Source organism: Berghia stephanieae, chromosome 4 (assembly GCF_034508935.2).
Source record: "Berghia stephanieae isolate SIO BIC M18660-M18661 chromosome 4, UCSD_Bste_1.3, whole genome shotgun sequence".
In the NCBI taxonomy this organism is placed as follows: Eukaryota; Metazoa; Mollusca; class Gastropoda; order Nudibranchia; family Aeolidiidae; genus Berghia; species Berghia stephanieae.
In genome coordinates this window covers 86350577-86378366 of record NC_088363.1, presented here as the reverse complement: position 1 = coordinate 86378366, position 27790 = coordinate 86350577, and the positions used below count along the sequence as shown (strand labels likewise).

Sequence of the window (27790 nt, the reverse complement as noted above, 5' to 3'; positions counted from 1 at the left end):
AGAAAGAAAAGTGCACATAATAATATTATCAGTGTACATATTAGCATTTTATAAAAGTACACATCGGTTGAACTCTTACAATAATATTTTTCGTTGGTTTCAGAGTATTTCACGGTCCCGGTAGTTCAGTGGATAGAGCCCTCGCTTCACACACAAAGGGACTGCGATCGATCCCGGGTGTGGTCGAGATTTTTTCTTCTGATTCCCCCCGTCCGTTCAGCAGTGACTGGATAGCTGAGTCTATTCGACATGACGGAAAGTACTCAGCGACAGTGCCCTACCCAAAAGGTTGCAAGCAATTGCTTTTGGCCGTTTCATCCTTTACCCTTCATAAACTCCGGGAGAGAGAGAGAGAGAGAGAGAGAGAGAGAGAGAGAGAGAGAGAGAGAGAGAGAGAGAGAGGGGGGGGGATGGCTTTCAAACTCAGTATGTATCGAATGCTCCGTATAATACCAGACCAGCGATATCTATCGATGTGGTTGTACCCTATTTTTCTCTTTCTTGTTATTATTTATTATTTCCGCATAGTATTGTCTATTTATAGTAAATGACGTACTTCATCAAAAGCTCCCATCAAAGTGGAAAAAACCTGCACTGCCTAGCTGAGACAGGATGGTGGCCAAGGTCAAGGTCATTGTGAATGCATAAATGAAACAGGTATTACATTTAGTAAATACAGTAATGGCATTGTCTACTATTTTAAATATGTTTAAAAATAGAAGCTATTGTCGAAAACCCACGTTTACTTTCTCGTAAATGAATACACGACGTGCAGAACGCAACGCTAAAAAAAAAAAAAACCCAAAAAATTCCCCAGTATCTAAGAATGTTTGAACAATTGAACAGCCGTGACGTCATGATATGATATTCCAACAACCGTGCATACAAAAGTAGTGCCAAATTAAAATGACTATTCTCTTCTTAATTTTATCATCAATATAATCATGCATGTGCTTTTAACTGGCTTTATTACATTTTTAAATGATATAATTGTCGACAGTAATTTCCGAATTAAATAATATAGGAAATTGAAACAGACCATCCTTGCTAATCTAACTCTAATACCACGTGATCACCGCAGCGAGCTCCGTCTTCCATTTCTCTAAAAGCTGAAAAGGGAACAGCATATTCACCGTCAACTGACATTGATAATGTGTTATAATTTTTACAACTGGAATTAAATACAAATCATTTGATGTCATATTGTGCTTACATTATTCCTGGCGGAATATCATACCTTAAATCTCAACAACCTGTATTGTTGACGAACTCAAACTTTGCAACGATGCCTATGGTTCAGTTGGAAGCTACAAGTAAGTCATCCACGTCCAAGTCCAACTCCCAAGTCAATCATTGTTTTTGGATACTCGTCCGAAACGTTGCTTTCGTTCACTTCGCTGTCCCGAGTGTAATAAATGAACAGTTTTGGAATATTTTAATTAAGAAACATGTATTTAGTTTTAGAACTCTTATGAAGTTTTTCTTCATTTTTCTTGATTAGAATTAGATTCAATATCAGTTCAGGGGGACGATTGATGAAGCTGTCGTTATTGCCAGACATGTCTGCCAATAAAGAAAACGATTATTGGCAGACTCAAATATTCATTCCCTCAACTAACCCTGAGAAAAAAAAATAAAACCTAGTACCTTTAACCATAGGAAAAACAAACAACCTAGCACCTTTACTAAGTGATTACTACGGTAATAGAAAAAAAATCCTCCGACCGCGAGAAAAACAACAACAATAACAACCTAGCTAGGCCTAGGACTGCTTCCAATACTTCACAAAACAAAATGGCGGCGGAAACTAAGACCAAGTACATTCATCTGGGTTGGGGTTCCTGACCTCTCATAGCCTACATACTATGTCTTTTATCAATATATGTTTTCCAACTTGCTTTCTGTCTTTGTCTTGGAATGAGATTGACATTATTACTTGTTTTTTTCTTGGCTGGCTGGAAGGGAAACAGTCAAATTCTTAGAGTTTTGGGAGATGATATTTTTTGCTTGCAAATCATTGTAATTGTAACAGTAACTCTGTTATGCACTGTACTGTAATATTTTTCCTTTTGACTTAAATATGATTTGGAAACAATTGTGTTCCTCTTGGCGGGGACCTGTGCTTGTGTCTAGATGAGACAAGTGATTTCAAATTAAGTACACTTATAGTACTAGTTAGTGGGCCATTCCACGTCAAGTGGACCAAGGGTGGGAGTGGGAACCACGACCTCACCCCTTTTGATTTTCCTCAAACTTGGCTCAATTGAAGATACTTATGAGGCATGAAGAAAACCAAATATTCAGTTCAGAATATGGATTTGGAACTTTATAAATTATATTTAACTAACTGTAAAGAATACATCAAACGGGAATGGAACTATTCTTATTAAAGTAATCGGGTAGATAAGCTGATAGATTTCAAGATGTGAACGAATGATCAAGTCTCGGAGATGTGGGGATGGGGAAATTTTCACAAATTGGATTGGGATAACAAAACAGAAACACGATCTTGTCAAGTTTCAGACTTGAAGGAAAAATTGAAACGGGTCAAAATCTCAATTCTAAGTCACATAAACTGACTCAATCATCCCTCCTTTTCTTTCCTTTTCAAACGAACATACGTTCAACTTCAAGCCATTCTACAACACGCCATTTTGAACAGAAAATACAGTGTTATGTTCAGTGGGGGGACAAAGACTGGAGAGCGCTTCTACTACTGCGAATGCCGATTCCACTGTGAAATCACTATTCACAGTACTACTGCGAATAAGCACTTTGTTTTTAACAAAAAACATAATCGTCCAGTCATAGTCCAGTCCACTCTGGATAATAGCAACATTTCCCAAAGACACTGAATTAATTCTCTATAAAAGTCATTGGATAATTGCAACAAACTTCGGTTAATCGCAACACATTTTCACCATCAAAAAGTGTTTTAATTCAAGAAATCAATCAAACAAAACTAACATGTTTAAATTTCATCATGGAATAAATCGTGACAAGTTGAAAAATCGAGAGTGAGGGGATTTAATGTTACAATAGTGTCACCACTCTATTAGAGACAAAAGAGGGCGGGCTTTGCAGTAGTATGGGTTTGTAATGTCATCTGTGGCCATGAAATAAGAGGCGTAGGGGTGGGTATGGCCTTTACAAAAGATAGACAATGACAGTTGTAAAGGGAGACTGAGTGATATCCTTTGTTTTGGGATTGGCAATTGTACATTGTGACCGAGTTTGGTGAGAGCTCAATGTCTCTCATTGCGGTTAATCTGTTTTGACTCTTACAAGGTTGAAAACGAAAGAGTGATAGTTAATCAAATCTGAATAAGATTCGACTTGCATCAACGCTGCTTTTGCTCGACAAAATCTATACAGGGCTACCATATGGTTTTTATTTCAATCATATTGTTCAAGCTGTGGTGGAATAAGAACAATGTTTACCACAACCGGTCTAGTTCACTATATATGTGTAAACTATCGCAATAGTGGACTGGAAACAACTACGGTTAATTGCAACTTCGGTTAATCGCAACATTTTTGCTGATCCCTAAATGAATAAGGCCTTGTCCTTTTTCAATCTCAATTTTATTTCAGAGATACAGAATATCGAAGAAAGACGATTGCATCATCTGTGAACAAATACATAACAGTGAAACGTAACAATAACTGATATCGTAAGGCTTTTATAATTCTCTATGCCCCCCAAGTCTTTGGATAGTGCTTTCTTGACAAGTAGGGGACAAAGACTGATATTAAATTAGAAAAATGATGATCAGCTGCAATAATATGGTGCTTTTCTTCGCAGATAGAGGACAGGGATATAGATTAGACTCGTACTAAATGATTTTCGAGTTTTAAGTAACGTAAAATGAAAGTCATTTAATTCTTGAGCGCCTCTCGGGTAGCTGGTCTGTTTCCTTCAGACCAGGCTTGTTGTATGGCTGGAGGGCCATCAAAGCGCGGGGCAAGCGAGCTGTCCTAGGAGGTGGAGTTCCTTCGGCATCACCGGCTGGAGCAATCGGTTTGTTAGGTTGTTTTGTTGGGACGATAATTTCGTCAGCAGGACCGTTGCTGGGTGGCTCTTCGAGCGGTGGAGCATCGGGCTGTACTGTCTCTGGAGTTGCTTTCTGGCCTGCTGAGTTGGAGACCATCTTGGGTGTTGCAGGCGTTGAATTATTGCTCTTTGCCACTGTTGTGGTGGGTGTAGGCAGTGTGGCTAGAGGGGCCCTGGCAATCACTGGGTGATATAGGCGCAGGAATTTTCTGTTTCTTAGTGTTATTCTGCCCGATCCATCAACTCTGACGACATACTGGTCGAACTGACGGACTTCAATAACGATTCCTGTTTTGTCCCATTTCGTGGGAAATGGCCCTGTCTGATTTTGTATCCTGACGCAGTCTCCAACAGTGAGGGGGGGGTAGAATGTGAGTATGGGCAGATAGTCTTTCTGCATCCTTCATGTGCCTGTTTCTTAAGGCATCTTCCCTGTTGGCCAAGGTCTCTTGCCAGGTTTTATGGGGGATATATTTTCCTGGGTGTATCGGAATAAAGTCCCTGATTGGCCTTCCAAATATGCACATCGCAGGGGATAGCCGAGTGTCCCTGTCTGGCGTGTTACGATACTGAAGGATGGCGCATTGGAAGGAGTCGGTGTCAAGGTTCCCGTCACGACCGGTGTTGTCCATGATCATTCGTTTGATGGTCTTGACACCAATCTCTGCCCTGCTGTTGCTGTGGGGGAATGCCACTGAGGAGAGACGGTGTTGGACCCCCCAGTTGCGCAGGAACGTTGTTGTGGCTGTAGAGGTGAATTCTGGGCCACCGTCAGATGAGAGTTCATCACTGAAGTAGTGAAAGTGCGTCTTAGGCTGGTAATGAGGCCTGTGGATCCACCATGTGCTCTTTCCACGATGGGCCAATTGCTATATCTGTCGACAATGAGTAGTTATGTCCTGCATATTGGAAAAAGTCTGCACAGATACACTGGAAGGGGTATTGGGGTTGCATTGGCGGGGTAGGGGGAGCACTTGGTTGAGTTGGGGCTATGCGGTTGCAAGACTGGCACTTCGTTCGCATTTCACTTATTGCAGCGGTCATCCCAGGCCAGAAAAATGAGGCGTCAGCGCGGGAGAACATTTGGGACACACCTTGATGAGCTGAGTGGAGGGCTCGAAGGGCTTTGTCGCGCAGACTAGGAGGAATAATTATGCGGTCATTGTACAAAGCCACACCGTCGAAACTTGTAAGTTTGTCTCTGAATTGAAAGAAAGGTCTAAGTTCTGTTGGCAAATTGTCTTTTGCATCAGGGAACCCATTTTCTATCAGGTCAATTAATTCAACCATTGAGTGGTCACTGCTGGTGGCAACACGAACATCGTTCCAAGTTATTGAGCTGATACCTCCAATGGGTATTTCTTCATCTGCGTGTAAATTGGGGTTTGCAGGTTGTGCTCTGATGGCCATGGGGAAGTCATGAGGCAGAGTAGGGAGGCTGAGGTCAGTGGAGATGTGGGTTGCATCGTCGGGTAGATGGAGGTGTTCGGCTTCGCCCACTGGTTTGCGTGAGATGGTGTCTGCAGCAACATGATGGACACCAGGGATATGAGTAATCTGGAACCGATATTTCAGTGTCTTTTCTTTTAAGTTCCTGAGTCGTGGGTTTGGGATGGCATCCAAGTTCCTGTCACTGAACACCTTAAGGAGGGGTTTGTGATCAACTGCGATAATCAGGTTGGGACAGCCTAGCACGAAATGACGAGTTTTGTTGAGGGCATCTACCACAGCCAGGGCCTCTCCTTCAATCGGGGCGTATCTTGCCTCTGCTGGTGATGTAAAGCGGCTGCCCACTAATGTCACTTTCCACCCTGTTCGGCAGCAGAATGGTTTGTTTGATGCGCATGTGCAATGCTTTTGTAGTAGCCAGAATCCAATGCCATCTTTGCTGAAATCAGTGGCCAGACATGTCGGTTTGTTTTTGTCAAATATTTCCACGCCTCTCTGAATTTCTTGGACGATGATGGACTTAGTTTCTTCAAACAGCTTGTCTAGATCTTCAGTCCACACGAATGGTGTCTTGGGTTGAAGCAGTGTGCGGAATGGTTGCATTCTTTCTGCTGACGCAAAGGCATATGCGACCTGGTTTACAAGGCCAAACCAGCTTCTCACGTCGGTGATTGTGCGGGGTTTGGGAAATTTCTGAATTGCTTCTAAGACTTGTGGGCATGGACGAACAGTTGTTGGCGTAATTTCAAACCCTGCGAACTGGACTGTTTCTTTTGCAAAGGAGAACTTTGATGGGTTAAGAATGACCCCATTCCTGCCACATGTATCCAGGAACTTGGCTGTTTGGAAGAAACTGTCTTCTATGGATTGGGACCACATGATAGTGTCATCAATTACTTTTGTCTTGTTGCCGATGTCACTTATAATCTCGTCGAATCGTCTTGTGTAGGCATCGCCAGATGAAATGTACCCTTGAGGGCACACGCGATATCTGTATCGGCCCCAAGGGGTTATGAAGGTAGTCAGGTGTCTGTCCTCGGGGTCTAGTGCTATGCTGTGATAGCCATTCCAGGCATCGAAAGTACTCTTTCTCGTGTTGTGTGGAACCATGCGGGCCTGGTGGAATGGCGACTGAGTGTGGTGCGTCTCTCTAGTGGCATAGCGATTAAGGGCTTGGAAGTCCACGGTTCGGCGAGGTTTTCCCGATTTCTTAGCGCAGACAACCATCCGATGACACCATGACACTGGGGTCCCGATTGGAACTGGTTCCAGTACGCCAAGTTGATTGTCCTGATCAAGGCCAGCCTTAACCTGTTCCTGCCAGTAGATGGGTACTGGGATAGGGGTGTGGTGTGCAACAGGCGTGGCCTCATCGTCGATAAGGAGTCTCATTGGGGGTCCAGACATCATTGGTAGCCCTTGGTGCTCGCAGACATTGAAAGTGCTACTTTTGTAGTAGTCTAAGAGCCATTGTTCAAGCTTTTCTCTGTTTTCTTCTATGCCTGGGAAGGGCAGGATTGTTGGGAGGGGTGGTGGTTTCTGGCGAGGGGGACAATTGCAAGGGTCTTTGTCAGCAGTATTATTAGATTCACTATGTAGGACAGATTGGATGGTCTTCATAGAGTCTGTTATTATGGCTGATTCTATTGAAGGGAATGAGTGGTGTATGATACCAAGGTCTTTGCAGGCTTCCATGGATAAGAAAAATTTGTCAGTTGCTTGCGAGATGTAAACAATTTGACGCGTTGTTTTCCGTTGCATGGAATGTGTGAAGCCTGTTATTCGAAGGGCTAGGGCACCCACGATCTCGATGGGGTTTTGATTTGCAGCTCTCATCTTCATTGAAGTAGGAGTGAGGTGGGCAGTGGTTAAACCTAGCTGTGTAAGGAGTGAGGTTCCAGCAAGACATGATTGGCAGCCGGTGTCTGCAATGGCCAGGGCTTTTGCCGTATTGGTTGGGTTGCACAGGGTGGAATCGATTCCAAGGTCGTTAGCATCTGACGGGAGGGCTTGGATCTCAATTTGGACTGTCGGCTGTTGTGCAGATGGGCGCTTTTCCCATGACTCGCGTGCAGAATTGTACACATGATGGTCAAGACAATCAATCGAGCATAGTGCTTCAAACACAGCTGTTGCAGAGTTGCCTTGCCTTTTCTGTTTTGGTTTTCTGCAGACATTTTCAAAGTGGTGCGGAATGTCGCAATTGGTGCATATATGACCGTATGCAGGGCAATGGTTGACTCTGTCTTGTTTCTTAGTGCCATGTCCATCTCTACCACAATAGCCGCATTTCCTTTCAGGGGGTCGGTTTTGCCCAGTGAGGCGTTTTCTTTCCATTTGTCTATACGTGCTACTTGCTGCGTTGACTGATGTAGGGGTGAGCGTTAGAGGAAGGGGGTTAATCCTGCCAGCCGAGCGCTTCCCGCTTTCCTTAGCCTCGATAAAACGGATGGTGTTGTCGAGTGACATGTCTTGGTCAGCCTGTCCCAGCACATCAAGGCGAATGTCGTCGTCTGCTAAGCCGATTATCAAAGTGTCCCGAATCATCTGATCACTGTATGAGACATTGACTCCACATGTGCACTTCAAATCGTACTGACAGACACTAGCTTGACCTTTGATGCGTGCGGCAAAGGTCCGGGCTGGTTCATCTCTGTCTTGTCGCATCTGCTGGAGTTGTAACCTAGCCACCATGACGTTTTCTTGGCGGATTGCGAGTTTTTTAATATTATCGAGGAGAGTATTTTCATCACATGACGTGAGGTTAGTGAAACTCCTTGATAAGTCTCTACGGAGGGCCTCGTCGCAGCATTCAAGGAGTTGAAAAATGATGTCCTGGCCGCTAAGTCGCGTGGCGAGCTTATATTCCGACCACCTCTGCTTGAAGTATGTCCATTCCTCGCTTGTTCCTGACACAGAGATGATCGGTCGCTTGACTTTTTCAGCTTTAACCCCTGTGGCCGTGGGCGCTGTTGCAGGGGATGTAGTCGGATGAGCAGTCCTCTCGTGGATGTCGAGGAGTCTGAGCAGGACGTCTGAAGGGATGTTTGATGTCCATGATTCTAGACAGCCTGGGGCAGGACATCTTATTGCGGTGATCTCCGCGAGATCTCTAGCGTCCGTCATACTTTTAGTTTCTTCGATATAAATGAATATGGCCTTGTCCTTTTTCAATCTCAATTTTATTTCAGAGATACAGAATATCGAAGAAAGACGATTGCATCATCTGTGAACAAATACATAACAGTGAAACGTAACAATAACTGATATCGTAAGGCTTTTATAATTCTCTAATCCCAAGGTGTTGTGATTATCCAGAGTGGACTGTACAACAATAATGATCAAACTAAAAATTGATATAGAATGCAACAGGAGGATTTTACGGGTATTTTGATACTGGAATAAAATACAAGATGTTGACCTAGAACAATTTTTGTCCTTCGATGGACTCTTTGGACTACTTACTAAAAGTGACTTGGGACTATTTGGTAATTAAATGATTACTATTAGTATTACTAGTGTTGATCTACGACATTTAGGTATGAGTGTGATCTTAGACATTTAGGTATGCATGATTATTTATTCTTTTCCTTTAACAGGCCTTGCTGAATTGGCTCATAGAGAATATCAAGCTGGAGAATACGATAGATCTGAACAACACTGTATGCAACTGTGGCGACAAGAGCCAGAGAACACTGGTGTACTATTACTTTTGAGCTCAATACATTTCCAGTGTAGGCGTCTAGAAAGGTATGTTTTATCTTTATGCTTTCTCTTATAATTTCTGAATTACTGCAGGAATTACTGAATTTTTGATTCACTTCCTCTCCTACTTATAGATCTTTAAACAAAGTTTTTCGTCCCTACTCTAGACACATTGACACTTGGTGAGTACATGGGTGATAGTATGCTGGCAGTGCCATTTGTCAGTTATAATTATAATTGCTTTAGGCATTATGATTATGACTCTTGGGCTTTATCATCATTATTGTCATTATTGTATACTACCATCGCGATAAACCCGTGATACCATTCACCAGACGTATTTTTTTTTTTCAATGGTTAGTGGTGTTGACAATAATAAATTTGTCACTTTTCTACCATGAATTTAATCTGTTTACCACGGATGCATCAATTGTTGAGTGTTTCTGTATAATGTGCATCTCCTGGAATTATGAGCATATCCCGCTATTAATTTCCAAAATTCCCACTCAATTGATGTTCTAGATTGGCAGCTATGAAATTCCGAGTCTTTGGTCTTAGTAGTAAAATTTGAGGGCTAAACATAACTTTGGAACAGCCGATTCTTGTTAAATATTTCAAATATTGATATTTTACTATCTCACTACTATGTATGACGTCACTTCAAATGGATTTAAACATTTCGATGTTTAAAATGAATACATGACTATGACACTATTATTCAATCCACCGTCAAACTTGCATTTAGATTTTTTTTAAATTCTGTTTTCCTGGATCGTACAGGGATGTAAATCTTTCAGAATTATTAGGATTTCCTATTTATTACACATTTTCCAGTACATATATTTAAAACAAATTTGTTTGAATTTCCAAGCATATGAACTTGAGAGAGTTGAAAGAATTACATTAAATTTATATTTTCCTCCCTATAGGTCAGCCTACTTCAGTCAACTCGCCATCAAACAAAATCCAATGCTTGCTGAAGCTTATTCAAACCTTGGCAATGTATTCAAAGAAAGAAACCAATTACCCGAAGCTTTGGAGAATTACAGACATGCTGTACGATTAAAGCCAGATTTCATTGATGGCTACATTAACCTTGCGGCTGCTCTGGTTGCTGCTGGAGACATGGAACAGGCAGTTCAGGCCTATGTCACAGCACTACAATATAATCCTGTAAGTGATACTGTCAGTTGCAAAATCTGTTGACCTTTATTAAAGCTTTGTTTTTTTTTTCCCCTGCCTGATCCCAGCTTTTGATTTTATTACTTACGTCGTGAAAGGCTTAATGTACAGAACTAGACAAACTTGACCAAAGTGTGTGACAAGGACTGTTAAATCTGTCAGGAGCAAAACAAACAAGAGGCCCTTGCTCTATGGTCCTTTGGGTATAACAGGACTACTTCGATATATTGATTGGATGAAATTGAAAGTTGATGCATTGTCCACATTTTTCGACATGTTCAAAACTATCATGCCTTTGATGGCAGATACACTGTTTTGAATTGCTTTTCATGTCATTATCCAACCCAGAGAGATTGATGAAAACTAAATTTTATTTTTCAGGTCTTTTAAAACAATTCAATACTTTTAAGTCTTTTTGTGTCGAATCTTATAAAGACGACCTTTTGATACAGCCTCATGTAAAACATTCCACATATTTAACAAATGAAAAGCTCAAATTATGTCACTACTAGAAAATAAAAATTATTACATTGTATTACATTGCTGACTGCATATTATTTTTAAAACGTTGATTAAATAGCTTTAAATAATTTTTTTAGTATCCTATATTTACAAATTGAAAAGAATGATGAAATTTCATAAAATTTAAAATGTATATTTGTAATTTTTTTTGTTTCATTTGCCTTGCAGGATTTGTACTGTGTTCGTAGTGATCTTGGTAATCTTCTAAAAGCCCTTGGACGTTTAGATGAAGCCAAGGTAGGTATACCTTATATTGTGTTATTTAACGCTCATCCTTCTTACACATCATACAAGCTCAAACACAAGTTATTTTAGAAAATGTCAGCATTCCCAAAACTGCTAATACTTATTTCCTTTGAGAAAGCTGTTGTTTGAAAACAGTTGAATCAGTTAAGTCAGTGCCCAAAACAGTTGTTCAACAAATTAAACATTTGAGCTCTACTAAACATTGTTTTCAGAATTCAGATCGGTTTGTGGAAGTAAAAGTAGTATAACATGAATGGAAATAGTTTTGTTTCAGTGGCCATTCATGTTAAGACCAAGGATTGAAATCAATAACTTTGCCAGAGGTTAATTTTTATATTCGTAATGCATTCTTTCATCACCAATGAGTAAGAGAGTTGAGAAACCTGCATACTTGCTCAATATGCTTGTTTCTTTATTAGTTAGTCTTGCATACCTTCTTGCAAGAGAATGCAGGTGCAATTTCTTCCAGATTTTACTTTCTTTTATTTATTAAATTTTTTGCATCAAGAAATTGCACAAGTATTATTTGTAAGAAAATTATGCAATACAGGCTCTACTTGTAGTGCGTTTGAAACAAAAATTTTTTGGCACTAGTTATCTTCCACATCCACGAGTTGAACACCAGTCTTAATAATAATAATAATAAGCATATTTATATAGCTCCTTTCGTCGAGACCTCAAAGCGCTTAATTAATCTATTTACACAGATGCACTGTTTTCAGCTGGGTTCGCAACAGTTTTCTCATACTTGCAGAAGTCGACAAATGAGATGATTTTCATATATTTGTACTCATACTTTTTTTTTGACAAGTTTGCTTTTGGTGTTCTGATGTGTTAAGTTATTCTGCATTCCTGTTTGAGCTGTGTCGTCAGTAAATATTACAGCTGAAATTTACAAAATACTTCAGCAGCTTTTGTCAAGAATAAAAGTTGTTTTAAAGCAAATCTGTCAAGTATGAGGCAATGTTTTCAGCAATATTTAATGTAAATTGTTTCAGTTTTAATTCAGATTCCTTTTTACAGACAGTAAGAGCCTATTACAATTGTTCAAATTTGTTTGTGCTGCAGCTTCAAATGATTTTAATGCATATTCTGCAATAATCAAGGGATACATTTTGGGGGAAAATATTGGGTTTATATGAGAAAAATAATTCATTTTGTTCTGCAACAGATTTGATATATTGTAATAAGCACTTACACTATTTTGGGAATGCTAGTTATTTTGTTCGAATGTATGATTCAACTGGCCAATTGAAATAATTCATAATGTATATGAAGGCAATAACGCAAATACTAGTTATACAATTCATTTGAATCTGAACTTAATGCATTCTTATAACAGTTTATAAAAGGCTATAAGAGTTCAGACCTGTTTCATTTGTCTCGTTATAATCTTTGAATTAAAAATCTTTTCACCTATTTAACAAGAGTTTTGCAATGCATGATGTTTAGTTTCTTATTGGCCAGTTACATCCATTCACATGTATTGTTCCCATCAAGTGCAGATTTAAATTTGACTTTGTCTTTCCACAATTTTAAATTTTATTAGGGTGTGTGTGCGTAAGTGTAAGAATGCCGTTTTAAAAGGATATGTTTTTTCTTGTAGTAATTTTTATTTTCTCTCTATTTTTATTGTTGTTGATTTAAACTTATTTGGGATACATTTTACATAAAAGGGATTGTTTGTGCAATTTCCGGTACAATATCAATTAGGGCTAATGAATCAAAACTATAAGTTATTAAGCCTAGTTTTTTCATCAGTATATTTCGACTTCTAACAGATTTCGAAAATATTTTGTCATGGTTATATTTGAAAATAAAAATTAAATCTCTTTAACCACAGATCTCTCATTTTTATGAACTTTTTTATTGGTGTTATGTCTCAATAAATAAGTAAATCTAATATGTTTCATGGTATATCATTTATTTTTATGGTGGGAGATATCAATGCCAGTTTTCTCAATTTCCTATGATTTCTGCAAATAAAAATCATATTATAGTTGGAAAAACTGTTTTAAACAACTATTAAACTTCAAAGTTTATTATTTGGCATCACACCTACAATAAAATCCAAACATGCCTAACCTGTGATGTTACATGTGCTCAAAGCAGGTTCAAATTTGTACTGTAATTGCGCAACTGTGAAATTGCCCTAATAACTTTTTTTTATAATCGAAATTGTTTGAAATGCAAGTTTGCTACGTTTTCTATTTATGTTTGTAAACTTTTTGATAACTGAACTGTTTGAAATGCAAATTTCCTATGCACTTAGATGGGAACATTACATTGCACATTATTTCTTACGGCTTGACAGACCTCATCCTACACATATAATTCATAACCCACTGGTGAACCTCATCCTTGCTCCCCTGTCCTTTCTGAACAATCACTAGTCATAAGTTGGATCACATAATGTTTCTACTTTTTAATTCTCTGGTTTAACATAGATGGAGAGTGCATTCTTCTTATTCCAAAGAGCCTACAGTGGTTGAAAAAATTGTGGACTTGTGCTGGATCTGCAAGGATCGGTATGATTTATAATCTTGTTGTTACCCTCTTCAAGGTATTGTATTTATTGTAAAGGAATAGGGGGGGGGGGGGGGGGGGGTTGTTCAATTGGTAGGGCACTTTAGATACAAAATTGTGGCGGCATACAGTACATTCGGGTATCTAAAATATAATGAAGGTTGTTGGAACTTCCTTTTTGCATACTTCTAATAGCGGGGATGGTGGAGGGATGGGTAATGCTATTAGGTTTTTATGGGGTGGGGGACAAATTGTAGGTTTGAGTTACAGATGATGATCAGCAGCAAGCTAGCGAGCGAGCGAGATTGTGATGCTAAGTCCACTGAGGTTGCAGGAAATAATAAATAATTAAAAATTGTATAAATGAATGATCTTTTCGTTACTTCAAACCTCAGTAGGTTAAGCATCTGTGCAGTGATGAAAAAAAAAATTAATTATGATTATGAAGGAAATTAAAAGCTACATATTGGTTTTTTGTATTTTTTTTTCATGGAGTTAGCTTTTAGTTTTCTTGCACTGACAGCGCATTGCATACTTTTGACTTTGCAACTATCAAGCAATTCATTGCAGGGACTGCAGCGGCGATTTACGTATTCTATGCGAAAAAATATTTAGTGCGCGTGCATTGCGAGCTGGAATTGCAGGAGCGTTTTGCTAGGCGGCACATGATCTCAAAAGCAGCAGCAGTAGCAGCAGCAGCAAATTATGGCGGCGGCGTGGCGAGGTAATAGCGGCGGCAACAGCAGCAGCAGCAGCAGCAGCAGCAGGCAGCTTCAGCAGCAACATCAAAGGTCCATGATACTCTTTATCTGTACTAATTTTGATATTTTTACTCCCCACCCCATGTCCGGTTTCAGGCTTGCTACTTGAAAGCAATTGAAACGTGCCCAAATTTTGCTGTGGCATGGAGTAATTTGGGATGCGTTTTCAATGCTCAAGGTGAAATTTGGTTGGCCATCCATCACTTTGAAAAGGTGTGTTCATATTTTCCATTTATATATCTATCTCTTTTGTTTAGTGCTTCCTGTGCTTATATAAATGCTCAATTAGAAAAAAGAAACATTTAGTAAGCAGAGATTAACTTAATAGTATTAATAATTATTCTTTGCTAAGCAGGGACAAAAAGAATTTGAATTGATGGGAAGATATGGGAAGGGGGGTGGTCAAAGTTTTCTACAGGGTATATGTCAATAAATCAGTAGGTAATCAGCCAATGGATACCGTCCCTTCCCCCTGGGAAGTTCTTGTCTTTCGTTATTCACTGTTCCCTATCACTTATCCCAATTTCAGGCTGTGGCATTGGATCCAAACTTTTTGGATGCTTACATAAATCTTGGGAATGTACTCAAAGAAGCAAGGATATTTGACAGGTATGACACATTTGGGAAAAATTTATCTCTAATAGTTGTGGTATTTATAAAAAATAAATATGGTGAAAAAAACTAAATACAAAAGCTATATTGATTGTTGTGTTAGCAGATTGAAACAAGTGTTTAAGGAATTTTAGGATGGAAATAAACGTCTTGTATAAATGACAGCATCATGGGATCAATGAAAGTGGTTCAGTATTACAAAGTTTGTGTCTTTCATGATCTTCATTAGTTATTCATATGTTATAAAGAGCTTAATTCACTTCAGTGCCATTTTTCACCATATTCGACCTCTTTTCTAAATGGTTATAAACTTCCTAAGATTAACATGAACTACTGTCATTGTATGCTGATGGAAACTTAGGTTGTTTTTGTTTGTTTTTTTTTTTAAGTGAGAGAATGAAAAAATATGAGTTTTAAAAATTATGGGATTGCCATGTCCTTAATGCCATCCAATTTCTACACATTAATTATGTATCTATAACCATTTTGGGTTGATAAAAAAAATTCTCAAGAAACACTTGTATAACTTTTTAACCGATTTTTGAAGCTCTCTATAATATATCTTTTTAAAATTCAAGTTTTGATTTCAAAACTGGTTTAATATTTCTGTACTGTTCACCATGTCTTTCCACTACAGGTCTGTTGCAGCTTATTTACGTGCATTAAACTTGAGTCCCAATCATGCTGTGGTGCATGGAAACCTGGCCTGCGTCTACTATGAACAAGGGTGAGTATGGATTGTTATGAGTCCGAATGCCCTGGGCAAACAGCGAGTGCAGATCAGATCGCAGAAAATTAAATTAGCATCTTTTTTTTTTCAGGCAAACTGGCTTCATCTGCCTGTCTTTCTGGCAAATTGATCCCTGTTAACTTTCACCTGTGGACCTGTTATTCAAATGAAGGCAGGGATGTCCGCTTTAGTCCACTTTATATTTTGTTTCAAATTTAATTTGTTTTAAATTAGACTTAAAAAGCAAAGTTTCTTTTATTCCCTCAATAGGAAAAATGTATTTAAGGGGGTTTAAAAGCTGAGACTCAAAACGAAGTTAGCTGAATATTTATTCATGCCTTATTATGTCATTTTTTTTACCACTAGTGGATTTGTTCATAGTTGGATTGAGTTTTTATATTGAAAAATTTTTTTTTTACAGGCTTATTGACTTGGCCATCGACACGTACAAGAGAGCAATTGAACTCCAGCCCAATTTTCCAGATGCATATTGCAATTTGGCCAATGCACTCAAAGAAAAGGGACAGGTAACTGTATATGTATATGTTATGCTGCTTAAACACATTTTAAAATTTCTATCCACCTGCATTAAAAATTAAAGCCTTGTCTATTTTTTTTTAAGTTGCATTTATGAGAAAAATTATATCATACCAAAAATAAAACAGCATAATGACTATGGTGTCATTGACTATTGCTGCTTGTTACGCCACAGATCATACTTTTACTTTCTTAAATAAATGCATACCTATTAACTTTTACGGATCATCCGTAATTATAGAAATTTGTTGACAATTGCCGACTTATGGAAATCAAATAAATTTTCAGAATTTTATTTCAGTTATTTTATTGCATTGTTAAAGAGCAAATTATTTTCTTAAGTTACTGCAATTTTAAGGAGAAAAGAAATACCTTAAAGTTTCCTTACAGTTATAAAGGCTATGGCTCAGTTTCATGTCAATGACACCTAAGTCAATGGCCATCAACTACAAGGTTATTGTATTTTAGTTTGTATGTTTCATGTTAAAAAATGGGTTTGTTTAGTATTACTGAAATTTTACCATTTATGGCTGATACGTTTTGTGTTTGTTATTGATTTTGAAATTTTCATGTATGCAGATATGTAGATATGCGCAAAATGTAATTCATCAAAACAGTCAACAAAACTTTTACTTTTACCTACCAAATCTTAAAGAATTTGATGTACTAACTGCATAGGTGCACGTTCACCACCTCTGAACACTATCTGCTCACAAATAAAGAGTTTTTTAGGATTTGCAAGAAATACATCAGTCGTTTAATCATTTACATTAATATATGAAACCCTAATATCCTACTTTTCCATGATGTCACGCAATTTTAATATTTCAGTTGTCCTATATAATAATTATGATTTTCACCTATTTAACAGCACATTCTGTACTAGGAAGCGGAAAAAAACACATTGGACACAGGGTCATGTTCATTTTCGTTAGGTTATCTGTGATGAATTCAAGTTTTAGGGGTTAAACTGCGGGTGGTTGGATGGGAGCATCACCCTTGAATCATATACCTATGATGTTCGCATGGGTGTACGATCCGATAGTGATGTCATTTCTTCTTCTCTTCACTAGCCTATCCTGCTTCTTTGGTTTGTGATTGTATTTTTGACAGGGGATATTTTTTTTTTTTCTGTAAATCTTCTGCCTGTTTGTTCTTGGTTATTTATAATTTAGCTTATGATATCTTTAGGTTATGATTTTGATTTACATTTGTACTATTTTTGTTAGATTGCTTGTTTTTTTGTTTCAGCGGTCTCTCATATAACCTCAATTGTGTTGGAAGAGACCTAAAGCAACAACAAACAAAACTAGGGGTTAAACTCACCTTTTTTGCGTGTAATAAGACAGGGTCTTTTAATCTTTTTATCATGTAATTTAAGGCAATCCAATTTCAGCTATTTACAGTTGAGACCATTTTTGTTGTTTTTACAGGTAAAGGAAGCTGAAGATTGTTATAACACTGCCCTTCGACTTAGTCCAACACATGCTGACTCTCTAAACAACCTTGCCAACATTAAAAGAGAACAGGGTAATACAGAGGAAGCTGTTAGGCTATATCTAAAGGCATTAGAGGTAAGTGTCACCTTAGTTTAGTCACCCACTCTCCCGATTCTCCAAACACCAAACATCTTTGGTGATAAAATAAAAATTACTTACAATACATCTGTCCTACATAAACAAGATTCATTATTTAACATAGTGCCATTTGGCCTGTTCATCTTTTTAACGCTTTTGATGACATATTCCAATTGTTAGGTAACTTGACATTTTTCTCTCTTTGTTTTCGGTATTGTTCAGGTTTTAATGGGTTTTTTTTTTCAAAATTATTTGAAATTACAGGTTTATCCAGATTTTGCAGTAGCACATTCAAATTTGGCCAGCGTTTTGCAACAACAAGGAAAGTTGCACGAAGCCCTCATGCATTATAAAGAAGCCATTAAGATTTCGCCGACCTTTGCTGATGCTTATTCCAACATGGGCAACACTTTAAAGGAAATGCAAGACATCCAGGGAGCTTTACAGTGCTATACTCGTGCTATTCAAATTAACCCAGCCTTTGCCGATGCCCACAGCAATCTGGCATCCATCCACAAGGTAAATATAAACCTCCATGCTTAACTCACTCAACCCTAAAGACTTTTGCTACTTTTCAAAATTGGAAAAAAAATGTACTAAAAATGAGCATGTAGATAGATAAAGTTTTATTCAGCTATCATTAACATGCACAAAGACATTAACTTTGATACTACGCCTATAATTTTTCTCAGAAAAATGTAATAATTAGGCATGGGGTAAAAGTAACCTGGATAAACTACGGATATAGTCGGTGTTGGGGTTGAGTGAGTTAATGTTGACTACCACGAAGTTCATACTACATATCTTGTGATATGATTTTATTTCACTCTTATTAATCAGAAACTTGTATTGTTTCCCATTGAAATTGGCAGCAATTTAAGCAAGATGAAAATTAAATTGCAGGTTGAAAGACATTCAGACATTTGCAAATATTGATTATAGCTGCATTTTACAGAGCATGCAACTTAGAGAAAAAAATTATATTTGTGTTTAGTTTTCTTACATCCTGTGTAAAAGCTTTATTTTCCCACAGCCTCATATATACTTATTTAAAGTTTATTATGGCTTTCTGCCATATTTTTCTCCTTGCAGGACTCCGGCAACATTCCAGAAGCAATTGCCTCCTATAGAACTGCCCTCAAACTGAAACCAGACTTTCCAGATGCTTACTGCAACCTAGCTCATTGCCTTCAGGTCTCTACATTTGCAAATATTATTAGTCCTAGTTTTGCATTCATGTGATTTTCATATTTTTCAATATTTTTGTTCTTAGGATAAGTAATGTGAATTGAAGGACAAGTAAACTTCTTAATTAATGTTCAGTTCTGGTTTGAACTTGAAAAGAGTAGGGAAGGGGAAGAGGGATTTAACCTGCAAATCTTCAACAATTGATTGAAATCAGCCAATTTGTCAAGTTAAAAGAAAGAAAAAAGAGCTAACCATGAACGTTGTTGGATGAATGAATACGTTACAGGAAAATTGATGTGAATTGAAGGACAAGTTGGAAGGGGAGGAGGGAGTCAATGAATACAGATTCATCTCCTTATTTTCTAGTCATGGCTTAAAACATTTATCCAAACCCCAAAACAAAACAATAAATGAGCAAATTGAATGAAATGTAAGAAAATTAATTTTCAGGTTTACTTTCGTTTATATAGTTTGCTTCATTTGTTAATATTTATTTATTTTTAGATCGTTTGTGATTGGACAGACTATAGCAATCGCATGAAGAGATTGGTTCAAATAGTTCAGGATCAATTGGAGAAAAATCGTCTTCCATCAGTACACCCTCACCACAGTATGCTTTACCCTTTGACTCACCCAATGCGGAAAGCCATTGCTGCCAGACATGCTAGTCTGTGCTTGGAAAAGGTAAATGAAATCACTCTCTGGAAAATTTTGAACAATAACTTGGAAGTTGATCTAAGTCTTTTCCTGAAATTTTTTAATTTATCAGATGTTCTGGAAATGTCATAACTTGCTGGAAAAATGTTTTCCCTGAGAACTTTCTAGAAATTTAATTTCTTCATTGGAACTGAAAGTATGTTTTGAGGTTCCCTTTTTCTTAAAGTTATTTGATTTTTAATGCTCTTAAATTATTTTCAATACTTACATATTCTTTATAGCACACTTAATACTTTTTGAAGTTTAAATAATTTATTTTGGTTTAGTTTTTTCATTTCATAGAATGTGTGAGTAAAAATAATTTAAAGTCTATAAGATTTCTGTCAGACATTTATGTTTACATTTGCATACTAAAATTCAAGTGAGGTTCTAATTTGCTGGTTGGGTTAGAGGCAAATTACCCTGGTCAACATTATTACATGCAAACTCATAGTTGCCAGATTGCCGACAAACTGGCTTTAAAAAAAAAAATGGACAAAAGCAAGTCATACTGCTCATAGGGGAATAAATTTCGCCATTTGAACTTATATTTTCCACTGGGGAAAGATAGATGTAGAATTATTTATCATCTCAATTTTCTTTTACTGAGGAGGATTAAGAAAACTATTTGACCACGGATAGAAACAGAAGCTTTTGCAAAATAAAAAAGACCCCAAACATTTTAACTGGTTTGTAGAAGTCACGTGATAATGTATTTGATTCAATACTGGATTACTTAAGCAAAAATCTTTTTATTAGTGTATCTTTTTAAAATTTATTTTACGAATTGGTACTGATATAATAAATGAGGGATTGCAAGGATTTGCTGTGCTAATAAATGAGGGATTGCAAGGATTTGCTGTGCTCTCGTTACAGCTTAAAAAATACCTCCTTGGTGAATTGGAGAGACTTGTTGACTCTCGTTTGCAAGGCAAAAAAAACCCACGACATTAATCATATTAATGTTTCCAGTTTATACTGCATTGTTTTTAATTGCTTGGAGAGAACGAATATTTGTACTTGATGTTCCAGAAAGGAAAGAGTTAGAAAAATCTAACATTGAAAAGTTAAGGCATGTTATGATTGTTGTTTTTATGGAATGGGAATGCACTTGATTTAGAATTTTATTTATTAATTTCTTTTTTCTTTTTACAAAAACAGATAAATGTACTCCACAAACCTCCATACCAGCATCAGAAAGAACGCTTGGCAACAGGAGGTAGATTGCGAGTTGGTTATGTAAGCTCTGATTTTGGAAATCATCCAACTTCTCATTTGATGCAGAGTATACCAGGCCATCATGATAAAACCAAAGTGGAGGTATTTACTAGTCCTTTCTTGTGATATTGATAACTTAAAACAGGTTGTTTGTGTCTATGAAATGCAAAATTGTATAATAAAAAAAGGGAACCATTTTGGCATATAACTGAGTATTTACTCTTTATTTGCGGTAAGGCCTAAATTAAAATATCCCTCTCTATACTAAAAATTATGTAACCCTAGTTAAGTCCTAAACAAAAAAAGAAGAATAAAGAAAATAATTACTTTATCAATATAAAAAAAAAATCCCAAAACATTGTAATTTAACATGATTTAGCAAATAAAACTTTTTTTAATGTTTTCTGGTCAATTTCAGTGAGGCGGTGATGTTGGACATTTCTGCTTTAGGTAATCCTAGGTTTTATGTCAATCCACTGGTTAAAATATATTTAATCTAATACCATTTTATCCACAGATCTTCTGCTACTCTCTTAGTCCTGATGATGGCACAACATTCAGGCAAAAAATATCTTCAGAAGCTGAAAATTTCATTGACCTATCAAAGATTCCTTGCAATGGAAAGGCTGCAGACAAAATTAACGCAGATGGCATCGATATATTGGTCAATATGAATGGCTACACCAAGGGTGCCCGCAATGAATTATTTGCTTTGAGACCTGCCCCAATTCAGGTAAAGCAATTCATTCTTATTTTTGTCTTAATTGTTTTACCTGATTTCTAATGGGAGTATTCCACATTTCGATTAACACAGGACATTTAAACCCTTTTTGTCTGCCTTTTTAAAGAGCTTCTGAACCCATGTACAGAGTTTTCTTTAGCACAACTTACAGAGCTAATTTACCATTTTCGTCCTCTGGTGATCCATCTGATCAAAGGGTTGTCCTTAAACTATGCAACATTTTAAAGGTGAAATTTACAAAGCTTGCCAAATATGGAAGCAAAGCGGAGGAAGCAGAGTAAAGCTTTTATCACAATGTCCTGCCTCTGACATGTTTGTATATTTCTCCATTTTAGTGATGATTAAATGTACGCTCTATGAAAACTGCAAAATGTTCCTCCTCTCTACATAATTCCTGTCAAAATCTTAAACATCCGACAGATTAGTCACAGATTGTTTGCCTTCATTGTTCTGTATAATACTATTGTTGGGTGGTTATTTATCGATAATGTGATATGGACTTGAGATTATTATTATTAGCAGACACTTCTGTTTAATGTAATGGCTAGAATATTGTAACATTTGTGATCTGTTTTTTGAAAGTCTTTCACGCGTTCACCTATTTTTCCATTTTTAGGTAATGTGGCTTGGCTACCCAGGAACTTCAGGTGCATCTTTCATGGATTACATTATTACAGATGGGATCACTTCTCCAGTGGAAGTTAGCAATCAGTATTCAGAACAGCTTGCTTTCATGAGGGATACCTTCTTCATTGGGGATCACTTGAATATGTTCCCTCACCTTCAGAATCGTTTGGTTGTCAGAATCACTGATAACGCTGATAACCCGACAAAGGCTGTCATGTATTTGAATGCTATTGATTTAGAGCCTATCAAAGCACTTGCCACAACAATCGAGGTAAGTTTTTTTTTTTTTTTTTCGTAAGAAAATTAGTTTTCCACCTTTTAATAGACCTGTAAATTCTCAGTCAATTAACTGAAATCAGTCAATTCGTCAAATTCAAATATTTTTAAAAAGGGAAGAAAGAAATGAATAAAGAAAGAATTCATGAATCGTAGTCGATTGATTGTAAAGTTAACTAGGAATGTTCCACAGCCCCACGCAAAGCTCATGGGCCGTTTATATTAATGATGGAAATATATTGCCAAGGCTAAGCGACGCTTTTTAGAATTGCCGTGTCTGAACACACCCCAGTGTATTTTCACACAGCCTTCGTGAAATTATTTTTTCACTTTCGAAACCTGTCGTAGCCAATTTTAACTGAGCCGCCGAGCGATAAATTTAACTGTTTCGTCTAAGCCAAAATTGACCACATTTACTTGAAGGACAGGGAAAGTATGAGAAAGAAAAATTCGAAACACCGGAAGTTCGTTATGTAGACACCTTCAAATCGAAAGTTAAATGATTGCTACAAGCACATCTCGATTACCTCATGTTGTAAACAAACTGGTTGACCGTTTCTAAGTTTCTTCACTGATTGGGTACTTAATTACAAGGAACAATGGTAAGTAGCCTAATTAATTCCCTCGCAATTTAGTTTTCTGCCATTGCTTTGCTCAAGTGAGCTTGCTGTTTACCTTTCATTTTGATTCTTTGGATTTTACCGCTACGACGAATTACGAAGAGTTTCAGTTTCAGTCAATTTTTATAGAGCTCATTTACAGGTCTATTTTAAAGATTGTCAATTTTTTATGTTTAGACTTTTAAATTCTCAGTCAATTGGCTGAGATCAAACCATAAGTAAAATTTACAGAAAACCGGTGTGTTGGGTATGTTTTACAGTATGTCTCAGGAAAAAAATTACATGTTTTAAAAAATTCTCAATTCTCCCAGAAATTTTACTACTGATTTTGCTGTGTCAAATGATTTTCCTATGAGAGAAGCTCAGGCAGCAAAGTTGTGGATCTGTTGAAAAATCATGTCTTGTCTCATGTTTTGACACTTTGTCTCTGTTGCGTGAATTTTAATGACTCTTGACTTTCACATTTTTATGAAGTCGGCCTAGACAGACTGGCACCACATGTCAAAAGTACACTACCAGGGGACCAGGGCCCGTTCTTATGTAGAGTGAATAGATTTTGTCTTTTACCAGCTTAGTAAAACGCTGTCTAGACTTTGTGATCTAAAAGTGTTGCAAGCATTGTATAACTCCTCCTATGGTGAGGCTGAGGACCTAAAGCGGACCACAGACTTCATAGCAGATATCGGACTGCAGCCATAGATGTCCATCAGAGGAACGAAGAAGAAGAAGAAGAAGAAGAAGAAGAAGTATAACTCCTAAACAATGATTTTCCATTTCATTATAGTTCGCTGCCCTTATTGAATTATAATCTTTTTTTCTTTTCATCTCTTGTAGGAGGTAACTCAAAAAGCACTTCCAGGGGTAACCACGAACAGCTCCAATGGAGAAGTTGGATGTATTACAACTTTATGCTGCGAGTTGCCCCAGACAGTTATTCAGTCTTTTCAAACCATGATTTCCTCAAACCAGGCTCAAATTATGGTCAACAACATAGTCATCCAAAACGGCCTTACCACTAATCAGGTAATTAGTAGGTTGATTAATTTTGAAGAAACAATTTTTTCATGATTTTTTTCTTGTCACTGAGTTGCCTGGTAAAGCATGTTTTATGATGAAATTTATTTCAGCTCTATAGAAAAGGGATTTAATGCTGAGGAAATTTTGATTTATCTATGATAATGTCTAGGAATTAAACCCATGTCCTTGGGAAGTCTCAAACATATATTTTAAAACTGTTTTGAGGAACGTTTTAATTAGTCTAATATTGTAAGATTTAATGTGATTTTTTTTTTCACCCATTTATTTTGATTTTATACTGTTTTGTTTCCAGACAAACAACAGAGCTGCCACCGGAGAAGAAATCCCTAACTGTGTAATTTTGTCGTCTAGACTGCAGTATGGGTTACCAGACGATGCTGTGGTATACTGTAACTTTAATCAACTCTACAAGATTGATCCAGCCACTTTGGAGATGTGGGTAAGTTTTTGGTGCTAAACACACGGCATTAAAGCATACTTTTTAAATGCTTGATTTAGATCAGTCTTTATATGAAAATTAATTGAACTTTTCATCTTTGACAAAGGTAATGAAAATAATTGAAGAAACCCACAAACAGTTAGGCTGTCGATGCATTTCTTGGAACACATGTTTTATCTGTGATTGATTGACCTGTTAATTTGAAATGATAGTTGAACTAAAATGATTTTAGCAGGTAATGATGGAGCTTATATTTTGTTAATTTTTGGTCAATGGATTCAGACATACTTTCACTTGGTTTAACTAGCATTATCAAAATATTTTTTTTTCTTTTTCAATTATCTCATCTTAAAAATCTCTATCTTGATCCAATTGACAATGAACTTCACTATCACGACTCATTCTGACATATTTCATTAAAGTCTTTGTTCTAATTTGTTGTTACTATTGTTACCTCCTTACCTATAGTGTGAGATTTTGAAACAAGTTCCAAACAGTGTCTTGTGGTTGCTGAGATTCCCTGCCGTTGGAGAGCCTAATATTTCCCAAGCAGCACAAAACTATGGACTTGCCCCTGGGCGAATCGTCTTCTCAAACGTAGCCCCCAAGGTGAGAATCATTTTTTTTATCGGGAATGAGATTATCGGAAGAGTAGCGTCCCTTGATTGGACGACACCCATAGTCTGTGACGTCACCGGCGGAAAAGTTATTAGATAATGTCATGTTGGTTGTGCGCATGCATCTCTCTTGCATCAAATTAATTTTTTAAACTGCTGTTGTAACCGCTTCTTACTCTTCTTTAAGGGTCTTTTTAAAAGCTGGTTTTTCTCTTTATTTAGTGATGTTTACCCATGAGAACCATTAAATGTTTTTTTGGGTTTTTTTTCTTCATATTTTGACTTTTCATTTCAATGGTTTCTTTTGTTTCATTATTTGAATAGTCAATGTTGATGCTTGAATCATTTAAAGTACTGTTACACCTATTTTTGGGATGTAAAAGGAAGCTCCGTCTTTGATAATTTTTGTGAATGTTATTTTCTTTCGTTGTTATTTTGGTTTTCAACAGGATAATCCTGTTTTACATGCATGATACATTATGGGTAAGCAACTTTGTAGTTAAATATTGTCCAATTAAAATGTTTATGGAAGGAACACTTTTTTAAATATAAAGGTTTTTACGTCGAATTTTTTATATATTCCCTGCCATTTGTCTTAAGCAGTGTCCTACTTACCAACTAGCACCATAGTTTCCTTATTATATAAATATATGTTGAGAAGGAGCCATTTACCATTATTTTTTTACTAGGAAGAACATGTGCGGAGAGGTCAGCTCGCTGATGTTTGCCTTGACACTCCTCTGTGTAATGGTCACACAACAGGAATGGATGTTCTGTGGGCTGGGACACCCATGGTCACTTTTCCTGGTAAGTTGTCATTCAATAAATAGAATCAAGCAGGATTTTTTTTTTCAGGTTTTGTACCTGTTCACAACACTTTTATTCTTAATACAGTAAATTTTAAGGAAAACTGGCATAGCATAAATGACCAGTTTCAAGCATTTTGTTTCGCTGAATACAAATCAACATATATAACAAGAACTTAACAGTACATAACAAAAGAAAGATGCAAAGATAACAAACACACACACAAAGGACCATAGGACGATCAGCAACTGCTGTAGCCCTCTTCTCTGATTTTCTTCACAAGTTCAAAAGATATAATGTGGGAATTTAATATTTGATAGATGGCTTGTCTCTGAGGGGACATGCACATCAGCTTATAAGTACACTAACAAAGATTTTCTTTTCTTCATTACTCTCTGAATTCTCAGCTGAAACATTGGCATCTCGTGTTGCATCTAGTCAGCTTCATTCTCTTGGGTGTCCTGAGCTTGTTGCGGATACAAGGGAAGACTACATCAGGATTGCTGCAAAGCTGGGATCTGATCCTGTCTAGTAAGTTCATGCAGATCTTTTATGTTTCTGTTAGACAATAAATTCAATTTTCTTAGCTTTGTGCAGTCTTTAATTTTGCCATGGAAGCCAACATTCTGCCTGGATATCTTATTTCCCCAACTATCTTTTATTTGAATTTATTTTTTTCTTAGTTCCTGACTTTGAGTGAAAGTATTTTTCAATATCATTACCAATCTTATTTATGTTATTGATTTTTATTTTAAAAAATAGTTTGGAAGGAATGAAGGCCAAAGTATGGAAAGCAAGAACGTCAAGTCCACTCTTTAGCACACAGATCTACGCTCAGAATCTGGAGGATTTGTTTGAGAGGATGTGGAGTCGCTATGAACAAGGCTTGGAGCCAGAACATTTAACGGACTGCTGGGATCCTAGCAATAAAGCTGACATGAAATCATTGCCAAATGGAAAAGTTTAATAATGGTTTGGCTTGAAGTACCTAGGTTTTATCTGTGATTTAAAGTCAAGACTTGGAACATGTCAGTTGATTTGATATAACTTTTTTTTTTATAAATGAGCAGCGGAGTGTTCTTGTTATTCTCTCCCTTTCCCCTCTTTTTTTTCTTTTGACTTAGAACTATTTATTGGATCAAGATGGTGAATTTTTAAGTATTACAAATGACATGTTGCATGGATTCTGTATGAAATTTTAGCACATATTTCCTTTTCTGTAAATATAAAGTTTTTGTGTGCACGGTTTAGAAATGAAAAACAGGATGGGTATATTATTACTGATTGTCTTGATGTCCCCCATAGAATAATCAACGGATTGTACATATGTAATTAAAATCTATTTGAGACAAGAAGCGGATTGATTTCATATTTATATTGTCATCGATATGACCTTTTTTTTTTTTTGTTGAATCATATCATCAGCATATTTCAAATGGTGTAAATATTAAATTGTACATACTGTTAGCTTTAGTCAGGTTAATTTATTTATCTTTTAACTTGTACCTGTCCTCATTTTGATTGTTTCGTGAACCTGATTAAGTCTATTGATTTTCTTTTTTTAAAATTTTGTTTTTGGTGACGTGACTTTCTATGTACAATAAATTGAATGATCAATTTC

At 36.9% G+C, this 27790-nt stretch overlaps 1 protein-coding gene across 1 annotated transcript; it reads left to right on the top strand.

Moving 5' to 3' along the window:
* Positions 1-650: 650 nt before the first annotated feature.
* Positions 651-27790, top strand: LOC144971460 (UDP-N-acetylglucosamine--peptide N-acetylglucosaminyltransferase 110 kDa subunit-like). Its single transcript, XM_078912393.1, has 21 exons — positions 651-1313; positions 9103-9253; positions 10138-10381; positions 11081-11149; positions 14542-14658; positions 14975-15054; positions 15695-15784; positions 16209-16314; positions 17758-17898; positions 18166-18420; positions 18994-19095; positions 19594-19773; positions 20947-21105; positions 21521-21736; positions 22362-22643; positions 24103-24291; positions 24599-24745; positions 25214-25354; positions 26052-26169; positions 26577-26700; positions 26932-27790. Exons 1-21 carry the CDS (start codon positions 1196-1198, stop codon positions 27134-27136), a joined length of 3234 nt encoding a protein of 1077 aa, XP_078768519.1. The 5' UTR covers positions 651-1195; the 3' UTR covers positions 27137-27790.

Excerpts from the sequence above, each read along its gene's own strand:
- LOC144971460 (XM_078912393.1), top strand. The coding sequence starts at position 1,196 with ATGTCATATTGTGCTTACATTATTCCTGGCGGAATATCATACCTTAAA. Across the intron at positions 1,314-9,102 it reads GGTTCAGTTGGAAGCTACAA|GCCTTGCTGAATTGGCTCAT; the intron begins GTAAGTCATCCA and ends TTCCTTTAACAG. Across the intron at positions 15,785-16,208 it reads TGCGTCTACTATGAACAAGG|GCTTATTGACTTGGCCATCG; the intron begins GTGAGTATGGAT and ends TTTTTTTTACAG.